Consider the following 20637-nt stretch of genomic DNA (forward strand, 5'->3'; position numbering starts at 1 on the left):
ATATGAATTGAAATGCACACTTTGTGGTTTATCTTATACATAATAAATTTTGCATACTTATTGTAATTTTTTATGTTTAAATACATGTTTGAACAAATAAGACAGTTGACGTTCGTTTTGTCTATTATCTACCGTTTCCTATCAACATTTTGAAGTTTTTGTCTCCAGTTTATGTAAAGATGTTCGACTTCGGTCAGAGTAAATATGATTCTGAAAATGGAAAAAAGATTCCGAAAAATTCGTTGGAAGTACTGTCTTGATAAATTGCATGCTCATATTGGTGATTTCGAATTTTGCATGGCAATACATAGTCCCCTACCGGTTAAAAATTCATTGTACTGGAACAAAATGCTAACTTGATCTATAACTTTTCGCGGTGTAAACTATTAAACAAATAGCAAGTCATTATCTTCAAGCATGACGAAAAAAAAGTGTGGAAAACTAATTATTTAAGTTAAATTTATAACTCCAAGGACCATACCTCTGCACAAAATCATCAGACCGGAACAAAATTCGAAATTGATCTGTAACTTGTCATGATAAAACTATATACCAATTATCAAATCAATATCTTCAAGCATGACGAAAAAACGTGCGGAAAACTGATTATTTGAGTGAATTTTCTAAGTCCAAGGACCATAACTCTGCACAAAATCATCAGACCGGAACAAAATTCGAACTTCATCTGTAACTTGTCATGATAAAAGTATATTCCAATCATCAAATCAATATCTTCAAGCACAAAGAAAAAAGTGTGGAAAACTGATTTGCCGGACTGACGGATGGACAGACAGACAGACGGACGGAGTCCAAACCTAAATTCCCCTTCGACTTCGTCGGTAGGGGAATAAAAAATCACACACCTAATTGAATAGGCCTTACGGTGACCTATAGTTGTTAATTTCTGTATCATTTGATCTCTTGTAGGCCTCATTGGCAATTATACCACATCTTCTTATTTTTATATTTAAAAAGCCTCGTTCATACATGTTTAAGTACAGCGTTATCTCAGTAATTTACTCTGATATGTCTCCGTGGTTGTCTAAAGTGTTTGCCTTCTTTCTGTATTTTGTTATTAGATAATAGTAGTTGGACAACGTATAAGAGTATTAAAAAATTCTATTTTCCGATGAATATTATTTGTCGACATTACAACCACGGCTCTGTTCCACCATGTAGAGATATGACCTGGTTGTCATCTAGCAAAAAAGACATAATCTTAAGCTGCCAGCGAAATCAAATGATCAATACATTAATTGATTTTGGTTTATAACCTATTGTGAAATGTTGACTGAATAAGGATTCGAATAAAGTTGTTGTATGCATAGCATGAGTCGTTTATCCGATCTACACACCGGTCCCGATCTGTTTGGACCATTACTCTTTCAAAAAAAAATTTATATATACGTAGTTTACTATTCTCTCACGTACACTACAACCGATGTAAATAGTCAGATAGAGGTAAAAAAAAATCAACCTTTGTATGCTTAAGTAACTACATTTGAAATGTATAAGCAGTTAAAAGTTTATATAAGACAGTTTTCATGATATGGTTGTGCCCCCGTTGTGCAATTATGTTTGAACGATCCACATTTATATTTCGTACATTATTTTTTACAAGAAATTTAGTGTCAAATAGTCTGAAAACAAAACATGTTTAGTCTGGTAAAACATATTCTGGCTTACATGACCCACCATATGTTCTTACAAATATACAGTCCTTTGCTAACCCTTTATGAATAGAGAGAGCATACTCTTCATCGTTCCTGTTCCATTTACTTACATCTGAAGTACATTCGCACGATGTACATCTAACATGGTCCTGTTTACCGTCAAAACTGAATCCTGCACCAACTAATTGTTCAGGTTTTACTGTCTGCTCTTCATTCCAGATAACGCCTTTTGCGTTATTCCTAGATTTGAAGGTAGACATGCGTTTCATATATGTATTCGATTGTGACGGTCTCTGAAGATCTAAAACCTCGTCTGCAATTTCCCTGATCTTCGGCAAGATCAAATCATTATCTGAAATCCAAAGATAGGATGAGCGTTTTAACACTTGAAGCCCCAATCGCAACAAGGTGGGTGTGATACGACTTACAACTTCCAACAATGATTTCGATCTTTTACGAATTTCACCAACTAGATCGAAAGCCTCTAAGGGTACGTGTTGAAAATATTCATTGTTCTTTAGCTTGGTATTTTTACTTTTATGTCTTTCTGGTCCTATGTGGTCGTCTGTACATGCATGGGATACATCGTCTGTCAAACTTCTTATATAACGGTCTAACTCGACAGCCTAGAAAGTAATTAGAATTGAGCAATTGTATATATTTGATTGCAGTTATACATCATTTTTTGTAAAATTGTTTCGTGTAAAATAAATGTTTGGACATTTATGAGATAATTAATACATTTGTTCTCTGATTCTTGAAATTAATTCAAAATTTGTGGAATAACGTTACACATATCAGTTGCAGCTAGTAGTCCTTTGTTAATTTATGTATCATTGTCATTTTGGTTAGTTTCTTCTATTACATATTCTGACATTGGACTCGGACTTCTTTTAAGCTGAGTTTTACTGTGCGTATTGCCGTGTGTTTGTTTATTGTACATTGGCAAGAGGTATAGGGGTAGGGTTGAGATCTGACAAAACATATTTAATCCCAGCGCATTTTTGCGCTTGTCCCACATCAGGAGCCTCTGGCCTTTGTTAGTCTTGTTTGTTTTTTAATTTTAGTTTATTTATATGTTTCGGAGTTTAGTGTGACGTCCATTTTCAATGAACTAGTACACATGTTTGCTAAGGGGCCAGCTGAAGCCCGCCTCCGAGTGTGGGATTTTCTCGCTGTGTTGAAGACCAATTGGTGGCCTTGGGCTGTTTTCTGATCCTAGGTCGGGTTGTTGTCTGTTAAAACACATTCCCCATTTCCATTCTCAATTTTACATGTGTGACAGATGAAACATTAAAACTCAAATGTGTCATGCTAACCATCTGGATCCATGTATGGTACGTTGTGCATATTGCACACATAAAGAATATTTAGCATTTGTGTTCATGGTATTTTTAACAATTTCAATACATAAAAGATATTTGTAAATGCTATCTACAAATCATACAATTAAGAGATAATTTACAAGGGCTTGTATTCATTTGATTTTATCATAGGTTGGCCCAAACACTAACCTATTTTACCAAGAGCGATAAATATTAATCATAAACGTAATTGAACATACTACTAATATTGACATTAAAGACGAAGACAACTGAATTATTGACACATTTAAAAGATTTACAACAACATGCTTAGACAGGTTAGGACGAAGTTAAATGTTTAAAAAAATGTCATTATTGTCTGTGTCTCCGGCGGTTGAACTTTGTCATATCAAAATAGCACTGTTTTGGATGCGCATCGCCTCAAACATGCAACAATGCATCTATCTTTTATTTAAGCAAATGGGCTTTTAAGAAATTCGTATCATCGTTTGTTTATAACGTATGTTTCCATGTTTCGACGAATCTAACGTTCGTGATTTTCCTTTACAATGCCTATGCTTTTACATCATAGTGATAGTTGGTCGTTGAATGAAGTCATTAACCCCGATTGACAACAGTTAATTCATTCATAAAAAAGTATACGACGTGGGAGTATGCTCAGAACAGCTCAAACAAATCATGACGTTGCTGATCAGATGAAATAAAATATATTCGTATTTTACAAAGGGTGTGTACTCCAAGCGTTTGAAGATCGGCTTAATTTACACGTCGCGCATGCGTTTCTGGTAAAATGTTCAACTTAAAACGATGATACAAATTCTTTTGTATATTAGCAATGAACTATTATTATTTTAGAAGCTTCTAGCTGTAATCTGCCCGGTTTATTTCAGCTTTAATTTCTCAATTACGATTATTCTGTCGTAAAACGTTTGTGACAAGTGGAATATGACTGTCAACATGGACAAATCAAATATTGTTGTACTTAAGAATGGAGGTAACTTGTCTGAAGATAAGAAGTAGTACTTCAAAAATGAACTTTTTAAAGTGCTAAGTTATTATAAGTATATATATAAATATATTTTTCGAATAGACTGAAATGAAATTGCTGTTGCAAATGCTAAGAATGCAGTGTGTAAAAGCTCTGAACATGATAAAACATTGGAACTAGAGATATAACTCTTGGATTTAAATTGTTTGACTATATGGTTGCTCCAATACTTTATTATGGTGCTGAATTATAGGTTACAGATAAAGTGAAAAACATTGAAAGTGCTCAAAACAAATTTTGTAAATGGTTACTAGAAATGAGTTGAAAGACTAATAATCATATAGCAAGAGGTGAATGTGGCCTCAAATGAATTTGGTGTTGTAAGGGAAAATCAAGGTGTAGGAGATACAAAACTGTGTATGAATTTATTCAAACAGAGACTTTTAAAAAGATGTTTTACAAAGTAGGTCAGATTACATTGGTAACTCCTCAAACTGTGCATTTTACTCAAAAATTAAAGCTTATATACATATATATAAGTCTAAAGATTTGCACAATGGTACTAATATAAGATATAAGATGGTAATATACGATGATGATGTTATAAAATCTTTTTCTATACATCTATAAAATCATCCTCGTATATTACCATCTTATATTAGAACCGTTGTGCAAATCTTTAGACTAATATAGTTTTTCCTTATCTGCACAGAATCGTCTATTCTAGACAATCCGGTACATATCAAATTTGCTGGTTGGTCCTTTTTATAGACTTAAATATATGTGTGTGTGTGTGTGTGCGTGTGTTGTATTGCTTAAATATGTTATTATTAAACTGAAGTTGACATCATAAATTGTAAACTTAGAAATATACTATGGGCTAGAGTCCTTTTTTGTACTGTAAACTTGATTTGATTTGAAACTTATTGGCAAAGAAGCAGTTCGTTTTGAACTGCAACTCATGTTTGTGATCTATTAAGAGTGTTTGTTGAGCGATCTAGATTTATTTTTTTCACTTTGATTTGCTATTTACCATTAAACATTTCAATGATGTTCAAGGCTGATTTGATATCTTCCATATGGTCCTAATAATTAACCCTTTCTTCAGCAATTGATTTGTTTTAGTATAATCATTTGATCACTTACTTATAAAAAGTCGAAAAGTAATGTTAACGTGTATAAAAAAATACAACCTACTTTAAATTCCCCAAAGAAGTCAATTGCAAATTCATTCGATATGTCCACAATAGAGTTAGATATCTGGAATAAAATGATAAATTTTTATATGGCAAACTGTTTATTATATAAATACAAATATCTTTAATCATGTTAATATCGTCAACAGTACGTAAAACGAATTTCAATCCCGGCGTCTACCGTACCAAATTATAAGCCTGGTATCTTTGATGAGTTTTTTAAGATCTTTCATGTATATGTACTGTATAACAATTTTGCTCATATGGGAGATGCGGCATATGAATCAATGTCGATCAGTAAATAAATAAGATGTAGATAAAAACAATTATACATTAAATCAGTCAATTCTAAATCAACGTCATAACTTATCGAAATTGAATCTGGAAATCATGTAAACTACATATTTAAATTTCATTTCATCAAAGTGGGACCAGACCAACCCATTTGCCTTTTGTTTTTTCTTTGACTGTATAAAAATACCTCACAATTATTTGTAGAGCCCAATTAATTTCATCTTTTGATTGATAAAATAATGTTAAAATAGGCGACTTATTTTCCTGATCTAAAATTAAAAACAAATTTGACAAACAAGATCAACATACCTCAATTATGACGTTACCTATCACTTCATAGCATATGTCAATCAAATCTTCAGCTGCCTGTGAAAATAAAAGCATTTTGTTTACTATTACACACCTTTCTATTATAGTCAAATTTATATTCCAATTCGTTTTTCACTTATGTTGATACCAATTCTTGACATAGTGTTCAATGTTGTATTCTTTTCTATTAAACCCCTTCTTGACCTAGTGAGTGTTCATTGTTGTATATTCTCTGTTAATTCCTTTCGTTACCAGCTATTTATCGAGGCTTATATTTTGTAGATTTATCCTTTTTTACTAGCTGTTCGTGATAGTATGATATGAGTGAAATATACATTTTGTAGGGCTTAATTGGTAGCGACTTGATGACTATCTATTTTACCAAAATTTGTAATAATATCAAGAAATCAAACACGGACAGGAAGTCATATTACACTTAAGGGACACTTTTTTTTGTCTTGGATTCCAAACGTTAATGATATTTGTACAAGAGATAGGAAGCTCGGGACCTTTTGATTGTCGTCCACGTTGGCTTTGATGAAAATAAGACAGGAAGGTAACATGGGGGAAATACATAACCGAAAAAGGCGGACAACACAATCACCGACAGAAAAAAAACCCAGAAAAACAACAGTCAGCAAAACTTTTTGACATAGAACAAAATAGAAGGCAGTACTTACCAAAAAAAAAAACAAAAAACAAAAAAAAAACAAATAACAAAACAAAACAACAACACATCGGACAATTCATTTCATTGTTTAAAGCATTCCTGTGTTAGTCTTATACAAGTGAGAGGTTTAGCTAGCTATAAAACCAGGTTTAATCCACCATTTTCTACATAAGGAAATGCCTGCACCAAGTCAGGAATAGGATACGAAGAGGCGTACCTTTTGTCCAGTTTTTATAATTCTATCTATGGTTTTTTGAATTTTCACTTTCAGTTTTGAAATGCGCATTTTCTGATGTATCTTCCTTTCTTGTGTCCGAAATATCTGGTCTGAAATAATTTTCTTTTTTTCTGAAATAAAAATGTATCCACTAAAGCTTAAAAACAACAAATATTTGTGCAAACATCTGTTTTAATGATATAAAACAATAATAGGGTTACCGACTTCTTTTTAATGGTAAACTGCATTCAAATTGGTGTTTTAGATGCAACAATACCACAAAACGTGAAAATAAGCATAACGCAATCGCATTGTAGGCCGTGAAATGTTGATTGTTTTACGTTTTAAACTAGGTAACAGATTGATAAATACATCAAAAATGAACACGGTGACCATATAAAAATAAGAAGATGTGGTATGATTGCCAATGAGACAACTCTCCACAAGAGACAAATTGACAGCTATAAGTATGACTATTTCATACATTAAAATGAAAATTTATGCATCAACGACATATAGTTTTTAAGCAAAATCTTTGAATTTGAAATAGGACATTTGATGATTTTGAGATAATTAAGAACGTTTTTCGCCTATTTTATTTTCTATACAAATATTTTGAATATGACAATTGTATTGACTTGTTCTGTTGATAACTGATTGGTTTAATTTGTCAGTTTTTATGACCTTCTCCTTTTTGAATTTGCCTTGGAGTTCGGTATTTTTGTTAAACTTTTTTATTCACCTATTTTGAAAGATTTCAATTAGTAATATTTCAGAAAATAGAGGGATAAATATATATTATTTGCTCCTTTTTAAGTTATAGTTCAAAAGCAAAAGCTGTATGGAAAATTGTATCAAAATCTATGACAGCCAATTTACTGTTCCTTGACCTGGCTTAAGTTCGTTTTGTGTTGATGTTTTAAACAAGATGTTAACTTTTATTTCGATTTGAATTATGTTATGAGGGTATGAATGAATAACTTGTGCGTTTGTAAAAAAAGTTTAACAGAAATACCGAACTCCAAGTATGTAAAATGTATTTGTGCAACCGATAAATCATACTTAGTAAGATTTATCTTTATTCTTTTGTGTTGGACCTAAAATTATATTTTAATTTTTTCGCGTACAATATAATAACGTTTCATGCTATCGTTTATTTATGACGAACATATCTTCTTTTGTCATCATTTTGGTGAATTAACAAACGCCAAAAAACTATATCGTTTCCTTATAGTATCGAATAGTTTCTGATCGTTAATTCTGGGTAATCGAATAAAATATATAGTCTGTTCACCAAGGAATAGTGTTTGGAGAATTGTGTTGTTAGATTGCCGTTGAATTGACCATAATCAAAGAATTTCTTGTACTTATATGTGTTTTACTTTAATCCTCTATTTTTAAACAAAGAATCGGAAAGTGTACATATGGAAATCGACTTTCGTGTAGTTAATCTGTTCGAAAATTACAAAACACATATTGACATATGCTTATTTGTGATAATCACTAGAACATCCTGTTTATCACTATACAGAAATTTAATATGTTGGTGATGGAAGTAATTGTTACAATTTATTCATTGTTGGTTGTTGAAAGTAGGCAATAGAAAAATGAATAACTTTCACACCGTCACTTATATTTTTAACGTGATATGCATATTTTAAGTAGTTTTTCGAGATTTGAACGTATGAAAACTACTATAAACCTCTCTGTTTAACAGGAATGTTATCTTCAGTAAAAGAAGGCGTTGCATGATAATTACTGAAATCCAAACTACCGAAGTTTTATGCTAACCAACTACAATGTGTTTACGATGTGTATGTGTCTAAACATAAAAAAGACATTTTTCACGGTTCTATGAGTTTAGATACCAAAATAATCGTCTTATTTATTCATTTAGTGTTTGTTCCCGATTTCCTTGGTGTGATATCTTGACTGCATGTGGATTTGCCGAACAGAAGATGCATACATAGCAGGAGGTGCTAATTGTGTCGATGAATCTGGTCTTGCTATGTTTGGAAGTCAAGGGATTCCGATGATAATATTAACCATATCAATTAAGTATTTTAACCTTGATTTGTATATTCATACTGTAATTACAATATATGAAACTGTTAAAATACAACTGTCTCTAATGTATTCGGATTCTTACGACACCAAACAATCAAACAATCAATTAAGAAGAATTGGTCTAAAACAAATTATCTACTTTGGGATGATGGGGCCTCGGTGGCCGAGTGGTCTAAGTAGTTACTACTGTAATCACTAGCCAGCCAACACTGAGGTTGTGAGTTCGAACCCCGCTCGTGCGGGTGCACTCGACTCCAATCTTAATTGACTAGGATTGTCAGTTTTCCTATCGAAGGTCGGTGGTTTTCTCCGGGTACTCCGGCTTCCTCCACCAATAAAAACTGGCCACCACGAAATAGCCCAAAAGCGGTGCTTAAAAGTGGCGTTAAAACACCAAAAATCAAATCAAATCTACTTTGGGATGAATGACATGAAATGCGTCTAGGTTTAAAGAATCAAACTTACTCTGATGGTTCAAAGTGAAATCCTCATATAAAAACTGTAAAAAAGAAATATGATGATCTCATTTATTTACAAGATGAAAAATATATAGTTTGGAAAGAAACGCACACATTCAATCTTAAATGCATGTTTCCTACAATCAAAATTGAATCATATAGCCTGACCCATAAGACATTATGCACGCAATTAAAACCCACAAGTCTTGTCAGTGTGAGCATTTTGTAATCGTTGATCTCAATATGCACAAGAAATGTTTATAGTTGATTCATACATCGTTTTATTATAACACTTTGTTCAATTTTTGTCATCACAACTATTCGTGGTAAATTTAAAAAGGTATGTCACTTTTACAATGCAATATGTCAAAATTAATCCTCTCATAAGAATTAACAAACGAAAACACGCTTAAGTCAAACTGAAAGGGATGTAGTCAAGATTGTATAAGAGAGGCGAAAGATAACTTAGGGATATTCAAACTCATAAGTCGAAAACAGACTGACAACGCCATGGCTAAAAAAGAAAAAGACAAACAGACAAACAACAGTACACAAACTGAACATAGAAAACTAAAAACTGAGCAATACGAAGCCCACCAAAAACTGGGGGTGATCTCATGTGCTCCGGAAGGGTAAGCAGATCTTGCTCCACATGTGGCACCCGTCGTGTTGATCATGCTAGAACAAGCCCGGTAATAAATCAAATTCGTTAGGTCACATTCGGGGAAAAGGGGACAGGATTGTAGTGACGACAATTGGAACATATCATCTATCATATGTGAAACGGATATTCCATAACGGTCAACCAACTCGAGATAGCGTCCGTAAAATGTACGAAGGGATAGTTTCAACTTCATCACTTGGAACTCTTGGTTTAATAGCTTCCTTGTGGGCAGCAACCCTCTAATTCAAGCCCTGTAATATCGTATCAACTGGGAGATATATACTCCGTATGCAGGCGCTGCTGGAATGTTGCTACGTACATGTCATGGCAAAAAACGAAAAACGACGAAAAGACAACAACAGTACACAAACCACAACATAGAAAACTAAAGACTGAGCACTACGAATCACATCAAAACCGGGGATGAGCGCAGGTGCTCCTGGATGGTAAGTAGATCCTGCTCCACATGTAGCACCCAGTATTTTCTTCATGTTAGTGCAAACCCGGTAATAAGTCATATTCGGTAGTGATTTAGTGTTCAATGGTGTATTCTTTTCTGTTTATCTTCCTTCTTGCCCTAGTGTACAATATGAATTCTTTTCTGTTTATCCCCTTCTTGACCTAGTGTACAATGTTGTAGTCTTTTCTGTTTACCCCCCTCTTGACCAAGTGTTCAATTTTGTATTCTTTTCTCTTTATCCCCCATCCGGACCTAGTATACAAAAAAGTAAAAAAAAAATAACAAAAATAACTGAAAAATGAAAAAAAATTGATATTATTTTATTCATGACGTGTTTGTTCAAATTGCCGCCTTAGCTGTCACTGACATAAGATCACGTATAAACACGTATCCAGTGCCTATTAGAAGATCGATTTGAGTTAAAATTATATTTCATGGTTTTAATTATGACATTTATTTTGCACTATACTTTGTAGATGAATATCAATTATTCTTTATTTTAAAAGCTTATTTTTTCGTTATTCTATTGATTGAGTGTTGGTTGTTAAACGTCCAGTGGCAAATATACATGCATGTTCTAGACGAGAACAAATTAACAATGAATACAATATGTAGATCCTGTAATAGGGGCCGTCCTGGATGAAGGTCTGGGAAATTTGGACTGCCACCGAAAAATGAGGGTATAATTGATAGGAACAGAAATTTTGCCTTGCAGCAGGCCACCTACGGACCTAAACGTGCACAGACCGTGGCGAACTCTTCACACGAGGCATCGGTTTTAACGTCCCCATTCTGAATGGACGTAACTGCGTACCTGTACATACCGCACAACCAAATGGACACCCCACTATGGCAAGGGTTTTACTGCTGTTTGGAAAAACCCAAGAGTGACCATATTTCTATTCCACAGTCACATTTGGGAGATCGTTATCCGATGATCTTTCTTCTTTCCTTATCTATTTATTTATATTTTTGTGGGGAAAAATATTTTAGAAGGATAATTTACTGACAAGTTCGGAATTGTCACTTGACTAAAATAAAAAAATTGAGATAAAAAATACTGCTTGCATTTAATTTCGTCGTCAAAGTTTTGCATTTATTATAACATTAAAAGATACAAAATTCCCCATATAGGATGTTTTTAGAAGGTGTGCTGGATTAAGGATTGCTCTGTGTTGTCTTGTTTAACGAGAATGACAGTTTAAAATGCTATTTGAGTCCAGATACAAAAGAAATTGCAAGGGAAAATATTTTATATCATTGAAGTACATTACATGTAACTTATAGCATTTTATCCATTTTATATATATACAATATTAGAATACACCCGCGACATTCCGTTTGATAAAATTCTACGGAAAGATGACACAGTTAAATCAAATAGATACATTTGTTTTCTGCTCTGAAGTCGAATTGTTGTCTCTTTTAAAGATTACCCGTTTCCATTCTCAATTTTTATTAGTGATCGGAATTTCTGCCTCTGACAAAAGTATCTCGAAATAAATAACACAACTATGCTAAAAAAAGTAAGTCGTGTACACGTTTTACATTCCGGTGTGTTTGAAACTCCTGTTTTAACCTTATAACTTATAAATCAATAATGAGAATATCCTCTCGCTTCAGATTTCATGTTTTTATATTAAACTTGGGAGTAGACCCAGGGTGTGGGAGACAACTCTAACAAAGGTATAGGAAATCAAATTTTGCGTTTCAACTTACAATAGCAGTAATTGAAACAGTGATCAAGCATTTATGTGGTTTACATTTGGTAAACAGAATGGTGCGAAAATTGTATAATGTTCGCACCACCTGGCATTAAATAAAGGAATAACATTTTTTATTCACAGATTCAAAAATCAAAAGCTTATATAGATAGAAAATTAGCATGAAATGTTTTAAAAAGAACTATATGTACTAGAGAGTTTCTTGAATGACTCTTGACATGATTTAGATAAAATCTATGGAGGTTTCGGAAAATGTGAATGGGACAAAATTGTTTTAAATGCTAAATAATAAGTTTTCAGTGCTAAGCAATTGGTTGTTTGGATGTACTCAACTGTATATCTTTGGTTTTCAAATACAAACATTCTCTTGTGGAGAGTTATCTCATTGGCATCATAACACATCTTCTTTTTTTATATAGCAATAGTTTAGACGATATGACCTGAACATCCATCCTAACACAAGCTAATGCTAACAGATAATCTACATTAGCACACAGATAGTACTTAGATAGTGACAGACTGTCAAAACATTGAATTTAGCGTCTGCTGAAAGGGACATTTTTATAATCCTGGGAGGGAAACCAACATGACGTATTATAATGTTGTTATGTCAATTCGCATACTGAATTTTGCTGCTTTTCCTTATAAACTTGACTACAGTTATTATTTGGACCTCTGCACACAAAAATAATGCAAACAGAAACTTTAGAAGGTTTTATAGAAAAAACTAAAAATGTCCCTTTTTCTTAGGTCTGTAAGCCAAATTGTTTGAAGATTTGTAAATTTCAAAGGTCAAATTCCGTAAAAGTTTTTTCAAGGTTAATAAACAATAATATAATTGTTTCAGCAATTTTTTTGCAGGAATTAAACGATATTTTTTTTCTGAGAAATTTTGAAAAATAAATGTGTTATCTGAGCTGGCCAGATTTGTCGACTTATTTGATAATTTGAAACCATGTATTTACATTCAGGCTACAAATATTATCATGAGATTTCAGATTAATATTAAAATATGTTTCTACTACGCATTTTAACAGTCAATGAAATTCCTAATGACAACATGTGCAAAAACACACAATAATATATGCCTAATAGTGTTTTAGCCGTTTTTAGGGTATTCCAAAACTGGTCATATTCATTATACCTAAACATAAAATTCAACGTAGAGCTTTGGCAGAGGATGCATTGACCCCCAACCTTTCAATGTCTTTAATATAAGACAAATTAAACGACATGAAAATTACCAAAGCCTACCCCCTTTTATAGTTCTTAGAACTAATCCTTTCAGAACTATTTATATGGGTCATGCGGGATAACAAAGTAATGATCGATGCATTGGATAACCGGTACCCTTAAAAGTTTTTTGGTAATACAATCATCCAGAATTTAATAACGATATTTTTAAAGATTAAAAATAGCAGATAGGCTTAATATTTGTTCGTGTTTTGGTGAATTCCAGTGTCAGCTGTATATCTTTACTTTATGAGTTTTAAAAGTCCCCTAACTATACTTTATCCCTTTTTAAACAGCCTCCTTTGTTTTCACATTTTTGGGTTTGTGCGTTTCTGATGAAGTAAAAGCGAATCAAATCCTTTACGTGGGATTTCATTTTTGAGGATATGTAAGGTTTACCTTGTCAGATGAATGTAAGGCAAACTTATCCAAAGGAACTGTTGTAATATCTCTAGATTCTAGAGAATTCTGTAGAATGTAGAATTCTATCTAAAATATAAACAATTAAATTACAACCAACCAAAGATTTATCTTGCTGAAAATGAACTCATATATATAAGACCGCGCTGAAGTACGTCCATTATTCATTTTTCATTATTCAAAATTCAATAATGAATACTGAAATAGTTCATTATTCACTATTCAACGTTTAGAGATGAATGATAAATAATGAAATAGTTTATATTTCAGTATTCAAGTTGAAAAGTGAATAATGAAATAGAATTTTTTTTTTTTGACTGAGACACTATATCCCGTATTTCTGAATTCGTCATTTTGGTGTTATTTAATAAATATTCAAATTAATATAGGAAAAAAAATCAAAGCACTCTTTGAAATTTTTATCTTTATATATTTATTTAGTTTCGGAGGATAAACTAGTGGGTTTCCATAACTATGTTAAGTCCCACGCGTATTTTGGCATTTAGGTCCTCCGTAACCCCTCTAATGGGCATTGCGGCACAATAGACAAGTTATATCTATAATCAGGGGATGAAGAATAGCAAAGGTCCAGTGAAAATTAAAAAAGGCAATGTATAGTATTTTGATTTTTATGTATGTTTTGGTATTCAGGTCGTATACACATTAAACCAAGGAATTTCTGTTAAAAATAGTTAGGGAAACCGACTAGTTTATCCCCCGAAACTAAATAAATAAATAAAGATAAAAATTTCAGAGTGCTTTGATTTTTTTCCCTATATTTATTTGAATATTTGTTAAATAACACCAACATGACGAATTCAGAAATATGGGATATAGTGTCACAGTCAAAAAAAAAAAAAATCTATTTCATTATTCACTTTTCAACTTGAATACTGAAATATAAACTATTTCATTATTCATTATTCATCTCTAAACGTTGAATAGTGAATAATGAACTATTTCATTATTAATTATTGAATTTTGAATAATGAAAAATGAATAATGGACGTACTTCAGAGCGGTATAAATAAGCCTAAAGCCGGATGAGGGCGATACATTACTTAATATAAACAGATTTTATAAATTTCACATCAGTATAATTGGGATTATCCGCTTTTTTTCCAAAGCATAAAATTACAATACAACAATATCCATAATAAATTTAATTACCTAAGTACTGATGCATACATTGATCTTTGTAGTAAAAAGGCAAATCCAATGTTTTTATTTTTTTTTCTCTGACATTTCGACTGCAACCGGATTGAAACAAAAGGGCGTATTGCATTTCCGCTAATTTTTCAAAGTTCCAATACTACGTTTCCGGAAACTTAAAGTATACGTTTCCAGAAATTGTATTTATTACTTTTCCGGAAATTTACCTGGTAGTAAATTATTAATATTTGAACATATGTTAGATAAATTATTTATTTCATATTTTTATACAAAAAAGGTTCTGATCTTATATCTACAATATACTAGATATAAAAAAATGAAAGTGTCACCATAGTGAAAGATGATGATATCGGAATCGTTATATTTTTATGTTTTACCAACTTGAAATGTCTATGATCGTCTATGTAAATAACTGATATTTTCATAGATGGCACTTACTATCCACTTACTTCCACTTTTTATCAAAATGTGGGATCTGCTTATTGATGTGTGCACTACCCGATGACTAACTCTCCCGCCCGAGGTAGATCAAATTGACCGTGGCTTTGAATGTGCAATGCATACTGCTGTTACAAAAAATTTCATGCTGCTACAATCAGTTTCATTTAGGACAAAGTTCAAGGTACTTCTTAATTATTTTCTCGAAAAAGTAATAATTTATTTTTTCCGGAATCGTTATCATTTTCTCGGAAAAGTAAGGTATTCATTTCCGGAAACGTATACTTTATTTTGCGGAAACGTCATCTTTTTTTCCCGGAAAAGTAATGCCAATTTGCGGAAACGTAAAACGCCGAAACAAAAGTATAGCTTTAACAGCTATTGCTTGGGGGCAAAAAAGTAATAAGTCTTTTTTATTTGTTTTGTTACTAGTGACAAATTCCCGAGTCATGCATTCCCAACTCTAGCTTGTTTTTCTAATGTTTTTTGATAACGTACATAGAGTTATGAGGGACCAATTATTTATAGAATGAAAAAGGTAATGTTTCAAGTCAACGAAAATGTACCAAAACATATCACCGAATTTTTTTTCGCTTTCGATAAGTTGTTCAAACATAGCTTACTCTAAGCCGGTTTTAGACGTTGTCCAACCGGGCAAAATATTCAAGTTAGTCCAACGGGTAGGATAACAGTTTTCACAACTGATGCGGGAATTGCTTACCGATTCGAGATTGGTAAGTTCATCCCTAGTGTTTGTGGGGATCAGTGATTCTATTTCTTGTGAGTTTTAACTGTTGTATGTCATTTTGTATTTTTCAAGTTGTCCTTGTATTGTTTATCTTGATTAACGTTATCTTGTTTTCTGGTCGTATCTTGCCTATTTTGCCATGACAGTTGTAGTGAGTTGACATTTTCTTATATTCTATTTCTGAAATGTCATTACGTTTGTTTTACTGCTTGTGATATATGTGAATATTTATCTGTTCCCTTACGTTAAACTTAAATCATGTTTGTGTTTACTTGGTTTTGATTATTTTTCTGTTTCCCAAAGGTAAACATATGGAAGACAAAGTAGTAGAGTCGGTCAAAACATTTTATTCTAATTATTTCAATTTTTTCAAATATCTCTTTATTCGCTTTGAAATTACGCTAAAAAAGAGGCAGAAGAAACTAAAAAGACAATCAAAACTCACTTTTTAAGAGAAAATGACAACACCATGGTCTACAAAGAAACATGCAGAAACAAAGACTGAATAAGAAAAACACCAAAACCCGGAAAGGGAGGTATCAGGTTGCCCTGATTGTAAAGCAGGTCCGGCTCTACATGTGACAACTTCGCTATGATCACAGTGAGTACAGTTTCAGTGTTACATCTAAAAAGGTAATTTCACAATGTGGGCAAGGAGGCTAGGATTGTAGGTAAAATAGATGCAACATTTCCTTGTTTATCTATGATACAGATCTTCAATAATAGTCAACCAACACAAGATTGAATCAAATTAACTTTGTGAGGGATGATTTCAGCCTTACCTCGCCTAACCCTTCGGTTCAATAGCTTTCTCGTAAGCAGCAACCCACTATTGAGAAAATGGCAGAAAGGCAAGCTCTAAAATATCGTATCAAGTGGGAGATATACTCAATATGCATTAAAGTTGCAATTCATTCTCACAAGGGCTACAATTTGATAAGAGATGCAGAAGAGTAAAACATATATTTACCTTATTTACAATCAGGAAAATAACATTAGACTCTAAATCATAAAACAACTACACTCGATATTCCAATATATTTGAATACAATTTGAAAATGCAATATCCAGGTTGAAATGTATTTAAAAAAAAACAACAACAAAAAACACATTTACACACAAATGTCAACTGGAAAAAATAGAACGTGCAAATGAGCAAAAGCATTTTCATGAATGCCCAGTATGTAAAAAAAAAATTCGTAAGGGTTCCGCGGAACCCAGTGTCTCGCCTACTTTTTCTGTTAATCACAGCTCAACAAAAATGAGGAAGTAAATCAATAAAAATATTCCTCTTGATAATATCTTTTGATTGTAAGAAGCTTCTGTCCAAGTTTGGTAAAAATCCAGGATAGTTTATGAATCTAATAAATGTTTAAAAACTTTAACTGCAGACTGAATGTAATGTTAACTGGAAGAAAACAAAATTTCCTTCTAGATACTAGCATTTGATCATAAACAAGCTTCTGTCCAAGTTTGGTACAAATCCAAAATAGTATAAGAAAGTTATTAAAATTTTAAAAACTTTAACCACAGAGTGAATGTGTTGTTTCCTGGCAGAAAATCTAAGTCCATTTAAAAGTAAAATACGGAAAAAATGGATTTATTTTTTTACAAAATTTCCTTCTAGATACTAGCATTTGATCATAAACAAGCTTCTGTCCAAGTTTGGTACAAATCCAAAATAGTATAAGAAAGTTATTAAAATTTTAAAAGCTTTAACCACAGAGTGAATGTGTTGTTTCCTGGCAGAAAATCTAAGTCCATTTAAAAGTAAAATAAGGAAAAAATGTTTTTTTTTTTTTTTTTTAAATTTACTTCTGGGTACTAACTTATGATCATAAACAAGCTTCTGTCCAAGTTTGGTAGAAACCCAGGATAGTTTAAGAAAGTTATTAAAATTTACAAACTTTAACCACAGAGTGAATGTAATATTTCCCGGCAGAAAAACTAAGTCCATTTATAAGTAAAATACGGAAAAAATGGAATTTTATTTTTACAAAATTTACTTCTGGATACTATCTTATGATCATAAACAAGCTTCTGTCCAAGTTTGGTAGAAATCCAGGATAGTTTAAGAAAGTTATTAAAATTTCAAAAACTTTAACCACAGAGTGAATATTTGTGGACGCCGCCGACGACGACGACGACGACGACGCCGACGCCGACGGAATGTAGGATCGCTATGTCTCGCTTTTTCGACTAAAGTCGAAGGCTCGACAAAAACCGGAGGTAAACGCTATCTAATGAAGTTAACCGTAAATAGTTGATTACGTTATTGATGAATAGACAATTTGAACGTGACATGCCAAAATGCAGCATATCAATATACAGGAAAACATTACAAGAGGTACATATTCTCGACACGAAAAGCTCTAAACATTGTTCACTTGTTATGTATAAGGACAAGAAAAAAAAAGATATTTCATCTGTTATTTGTATGAATCCTGAAAAACTACTTAAAACTAACTTCACAACGCCAGCGTTATAATGGATCAAATACAGCTGACATAATATAAACTTGCTTCAAACTACTTTGGATAATTCTAGGCAATAGTTATGGTAATACACTGCGGTAAGACATAATCTGGCTAAATGCGACTCTTAAGGCTATCAAAGCAACAAGCGAATGTTTTCTTGATTTAAAGGAATCTTATACCGAAATACATACTTCCTTGTTGTTCGAAAAGACATGTGGTATTCCACTAATTTTCAATCCATATGCATCTGCCATTATAACAATGGTACTGAAATTAAAAAAAGAACATTTAGACAACACTGTATCACTTATAGTGATTTATATATAAAGTCATGAATATTAACGATGTTTGTTTTAAGTTATATAAATATATAATTATGTTTATCTTATAGGACTTATCTACATATTAAATTAAAGCATTTTGTAGTTTTTAAAACTAATTAATTATAGCTTTTCTATACTCGGTGGGACTTACAGCTTGACATGTGGTGTAAGAAGTTTGTATGTTGTTGAATATTGTATAATTACCTACATAGATGACTGGATTTTGTGGGTTATTTATATGGTGAGGTATGCTTAATATAACATTTTTTCCATGCAAAGACCTTATGTATCTTTTGTTGTGATGGTTACACTATCAAGGGTACTCACAGAGTATAACTCATTAAAGATTTGATATAATCAGAAAACATTCATATGGCACGGAGCCTCTCAAAGATCAAGTGAAAATGTTGATTCTGTATTCTTATGTTTTATTAAGTGGAGTCTTGAAACAAGTACCGACTTCTCAGTCCTATGTTGTCCTTTATAACTCAATTTGGACTCTTGTTTTGAGGATTTGCTGTTGATTTTTATAGGACGCCGATAATACATATCATGAGAATAGCTAGCTAATTATGTAGTACGCAAGAGTCAGGTTTCGTCTACCGTAACACCTATGTCAAAACAGTTTGAAGGTAAAAGCAATTAAAAATTAAAAAGAAGAGCCATGAAATTAGATAAAAAGGCGATGAATCTTGTTTAGGCCAATTATGGTTTCGGGAGAAACATTTAGTGTTTAACATTATTCAAATAGAAACCTATTATGTGCCTGACATATGAGACAACGCTCAACCAGAGACCTAATGACATATCAGTTAACAACGTTAGATCACCGTACAGCCTTCAATAATAAAATATATACACTTGCCTACTGTTCAATATCATATATATGACAACCTCTAGATAATTGATCCTCATAACTCTTTAAATACCGAGATTTGAACGTTTATCTCTTCAATTTATGTTTAGGAATCTGTTAGGACTGGAAATACATGTCATTTCTGATTCAATGCAGGAAACCATAAATTTCGTCTTTCAAATATAATAACACAGGTCTTTTGGATATCTAAAAACAATTGATATTACCTGGTTTCTGTTATTTTCTGATAAAGTACAGCTGCAATGCTATTCACATAATTCTGTGGTTGATCCTCTGATAAAATAGGTACTTTAATACTTCTTTTTTGAAATAACGATCCCTGAAATAAGAAGCCAAACAGTTTGCAAATAAACCGTTGAAATCTGTATAAATGATTTTCTGCTATGAGCTATGAAGAGAAAGACTTGTAAAGTGATTTTTGACCGAGGTAATTTTTACATAAAGAAATTCGATTATGTACTTTGGTAACTTTCTGTTTTTTTTTTTAAATTTTTTAAAAGTGCATATTTTTGTTTAGGGGCCAGCTGAAGTCCGCCTCCGGGTGCGGGATTTTCTCGCTGTGTTGAAGACCCATTGGTGGCCTTCGGCTGTTTTCTGCTATTTTGTCGGGTTGTTGTCTCTTTAATACATTCCCCATTTCCATTCTCAATTTTATTAATTTTTCTGAAAACTTTGAGCGTTCCTATTCTTTGTTTCTTTTTTAAGTTACCTAGGTAGTGTGTGCTTCAGCAATAACATTTTAATTGTAAATGTTATAAGTCTGACAAGGCTTGTATTTAATCAAGCAAATTTTTAAATTTCAAGTATAATATATTCCCTGATCAAATATTTACAAAAAGAGAAATCGTTTTTCTATGAATGTCTCACTCTTTGATGTCATTTTCATTTTTAGCATTTTGATGT

The 20637-nt window shown here is 32.3% G+C and overlaps 2 protein-coding genes across 2 annotated transcripts in view; both read right to left on the reverse strand.

The window, feature by feature from the left end:
• Positions 1-1484: 1484 nt before the first annotated feature.
• Positions 1485-13761, reverse strand: LOC127725305 (uncharacterized). Its single transcript, XM_052232234.1, has 6 exons — positions 13678-13761; positions 9205-9238; positions 6673-6803; positions 5786-5842; positions 5184-5246; positions 1485-2299 (listed from the first exon to the last, which is right to left on the reverse strand). Exons 3-6 carry the CDS (start codon positions 6739-6741, stop codon positions 1658-1660), a joined length of 831 nt encoding a protein of 276 aa, XP_052088194.1. The 5' UTR covers positions 6742-6803; positions 9205-9238; positions 13678-13761; the 3' UTR covers positions 1485-1657.
• Positions 13762-18434: 4673 nt separating this feature from the next.
• Positions 18435-20637, reverse strand: part of LOC127725306 (uncharacterized) — a 40894-nt gene continuing 38691 nt past the window's right edge. Inside the window, exons 7-8 of the mRNA XM_052232235.1 lie at positions 19941-20053; positions 18435-18801 (exon numbers count right to left, since the gene is read on the reverse strand). Of these exons, the coding sequence (XP_052088195.1) occupies positions 18708-18801; positions 19941-20053 (207 nt within the window). The 3' untranslated portion in view covers positions 18435-18707. The remainder of the gene's footprint in view (positions 18802-19940; positions 20054-20637) is intronic.

The sequence above is a fragment of the Mytilus californianus genome, unplaced genomic scaffold (assembly GCF_021869535.1).
Source record: "Mytilus californianus isolate M0D057914Y unplaced genomic scaffold, xbMytCali1.0.p SCAF_15, whole genome shotgun sequence".
NCBI classification, from domain to species: Eukaryota; Metazoa; Mollusca; class Bivalvia; order Mytilida; family Mytilidae; genus Mytilus; species Mytilus californianus.

Bases quoted from the DNA above. Each gene is read 5' to 3' on its own strand.
- LOC127725305 (XM_052232234.1), bottom strand. From the start codon at position 6,741: ATGCGCATTTCAAAACTGAAAGTGAAAATTCAAAAAACCATAGATAGA. The intron at 5,843-6,672 runs GTACGCCTCTTC...TTATTTTCACAG, and splicing joins TTATAAAAACTGGACAAAAG to GCAGCTGAAGATTTGATTGA. The intron at 5,247-5,785 runs GTATGTTGATCT...ATTTTATTCCAG, and splicing joins TAGGTAACGTCATAATTGAG to ATATCTAACTCTATTGTGGA.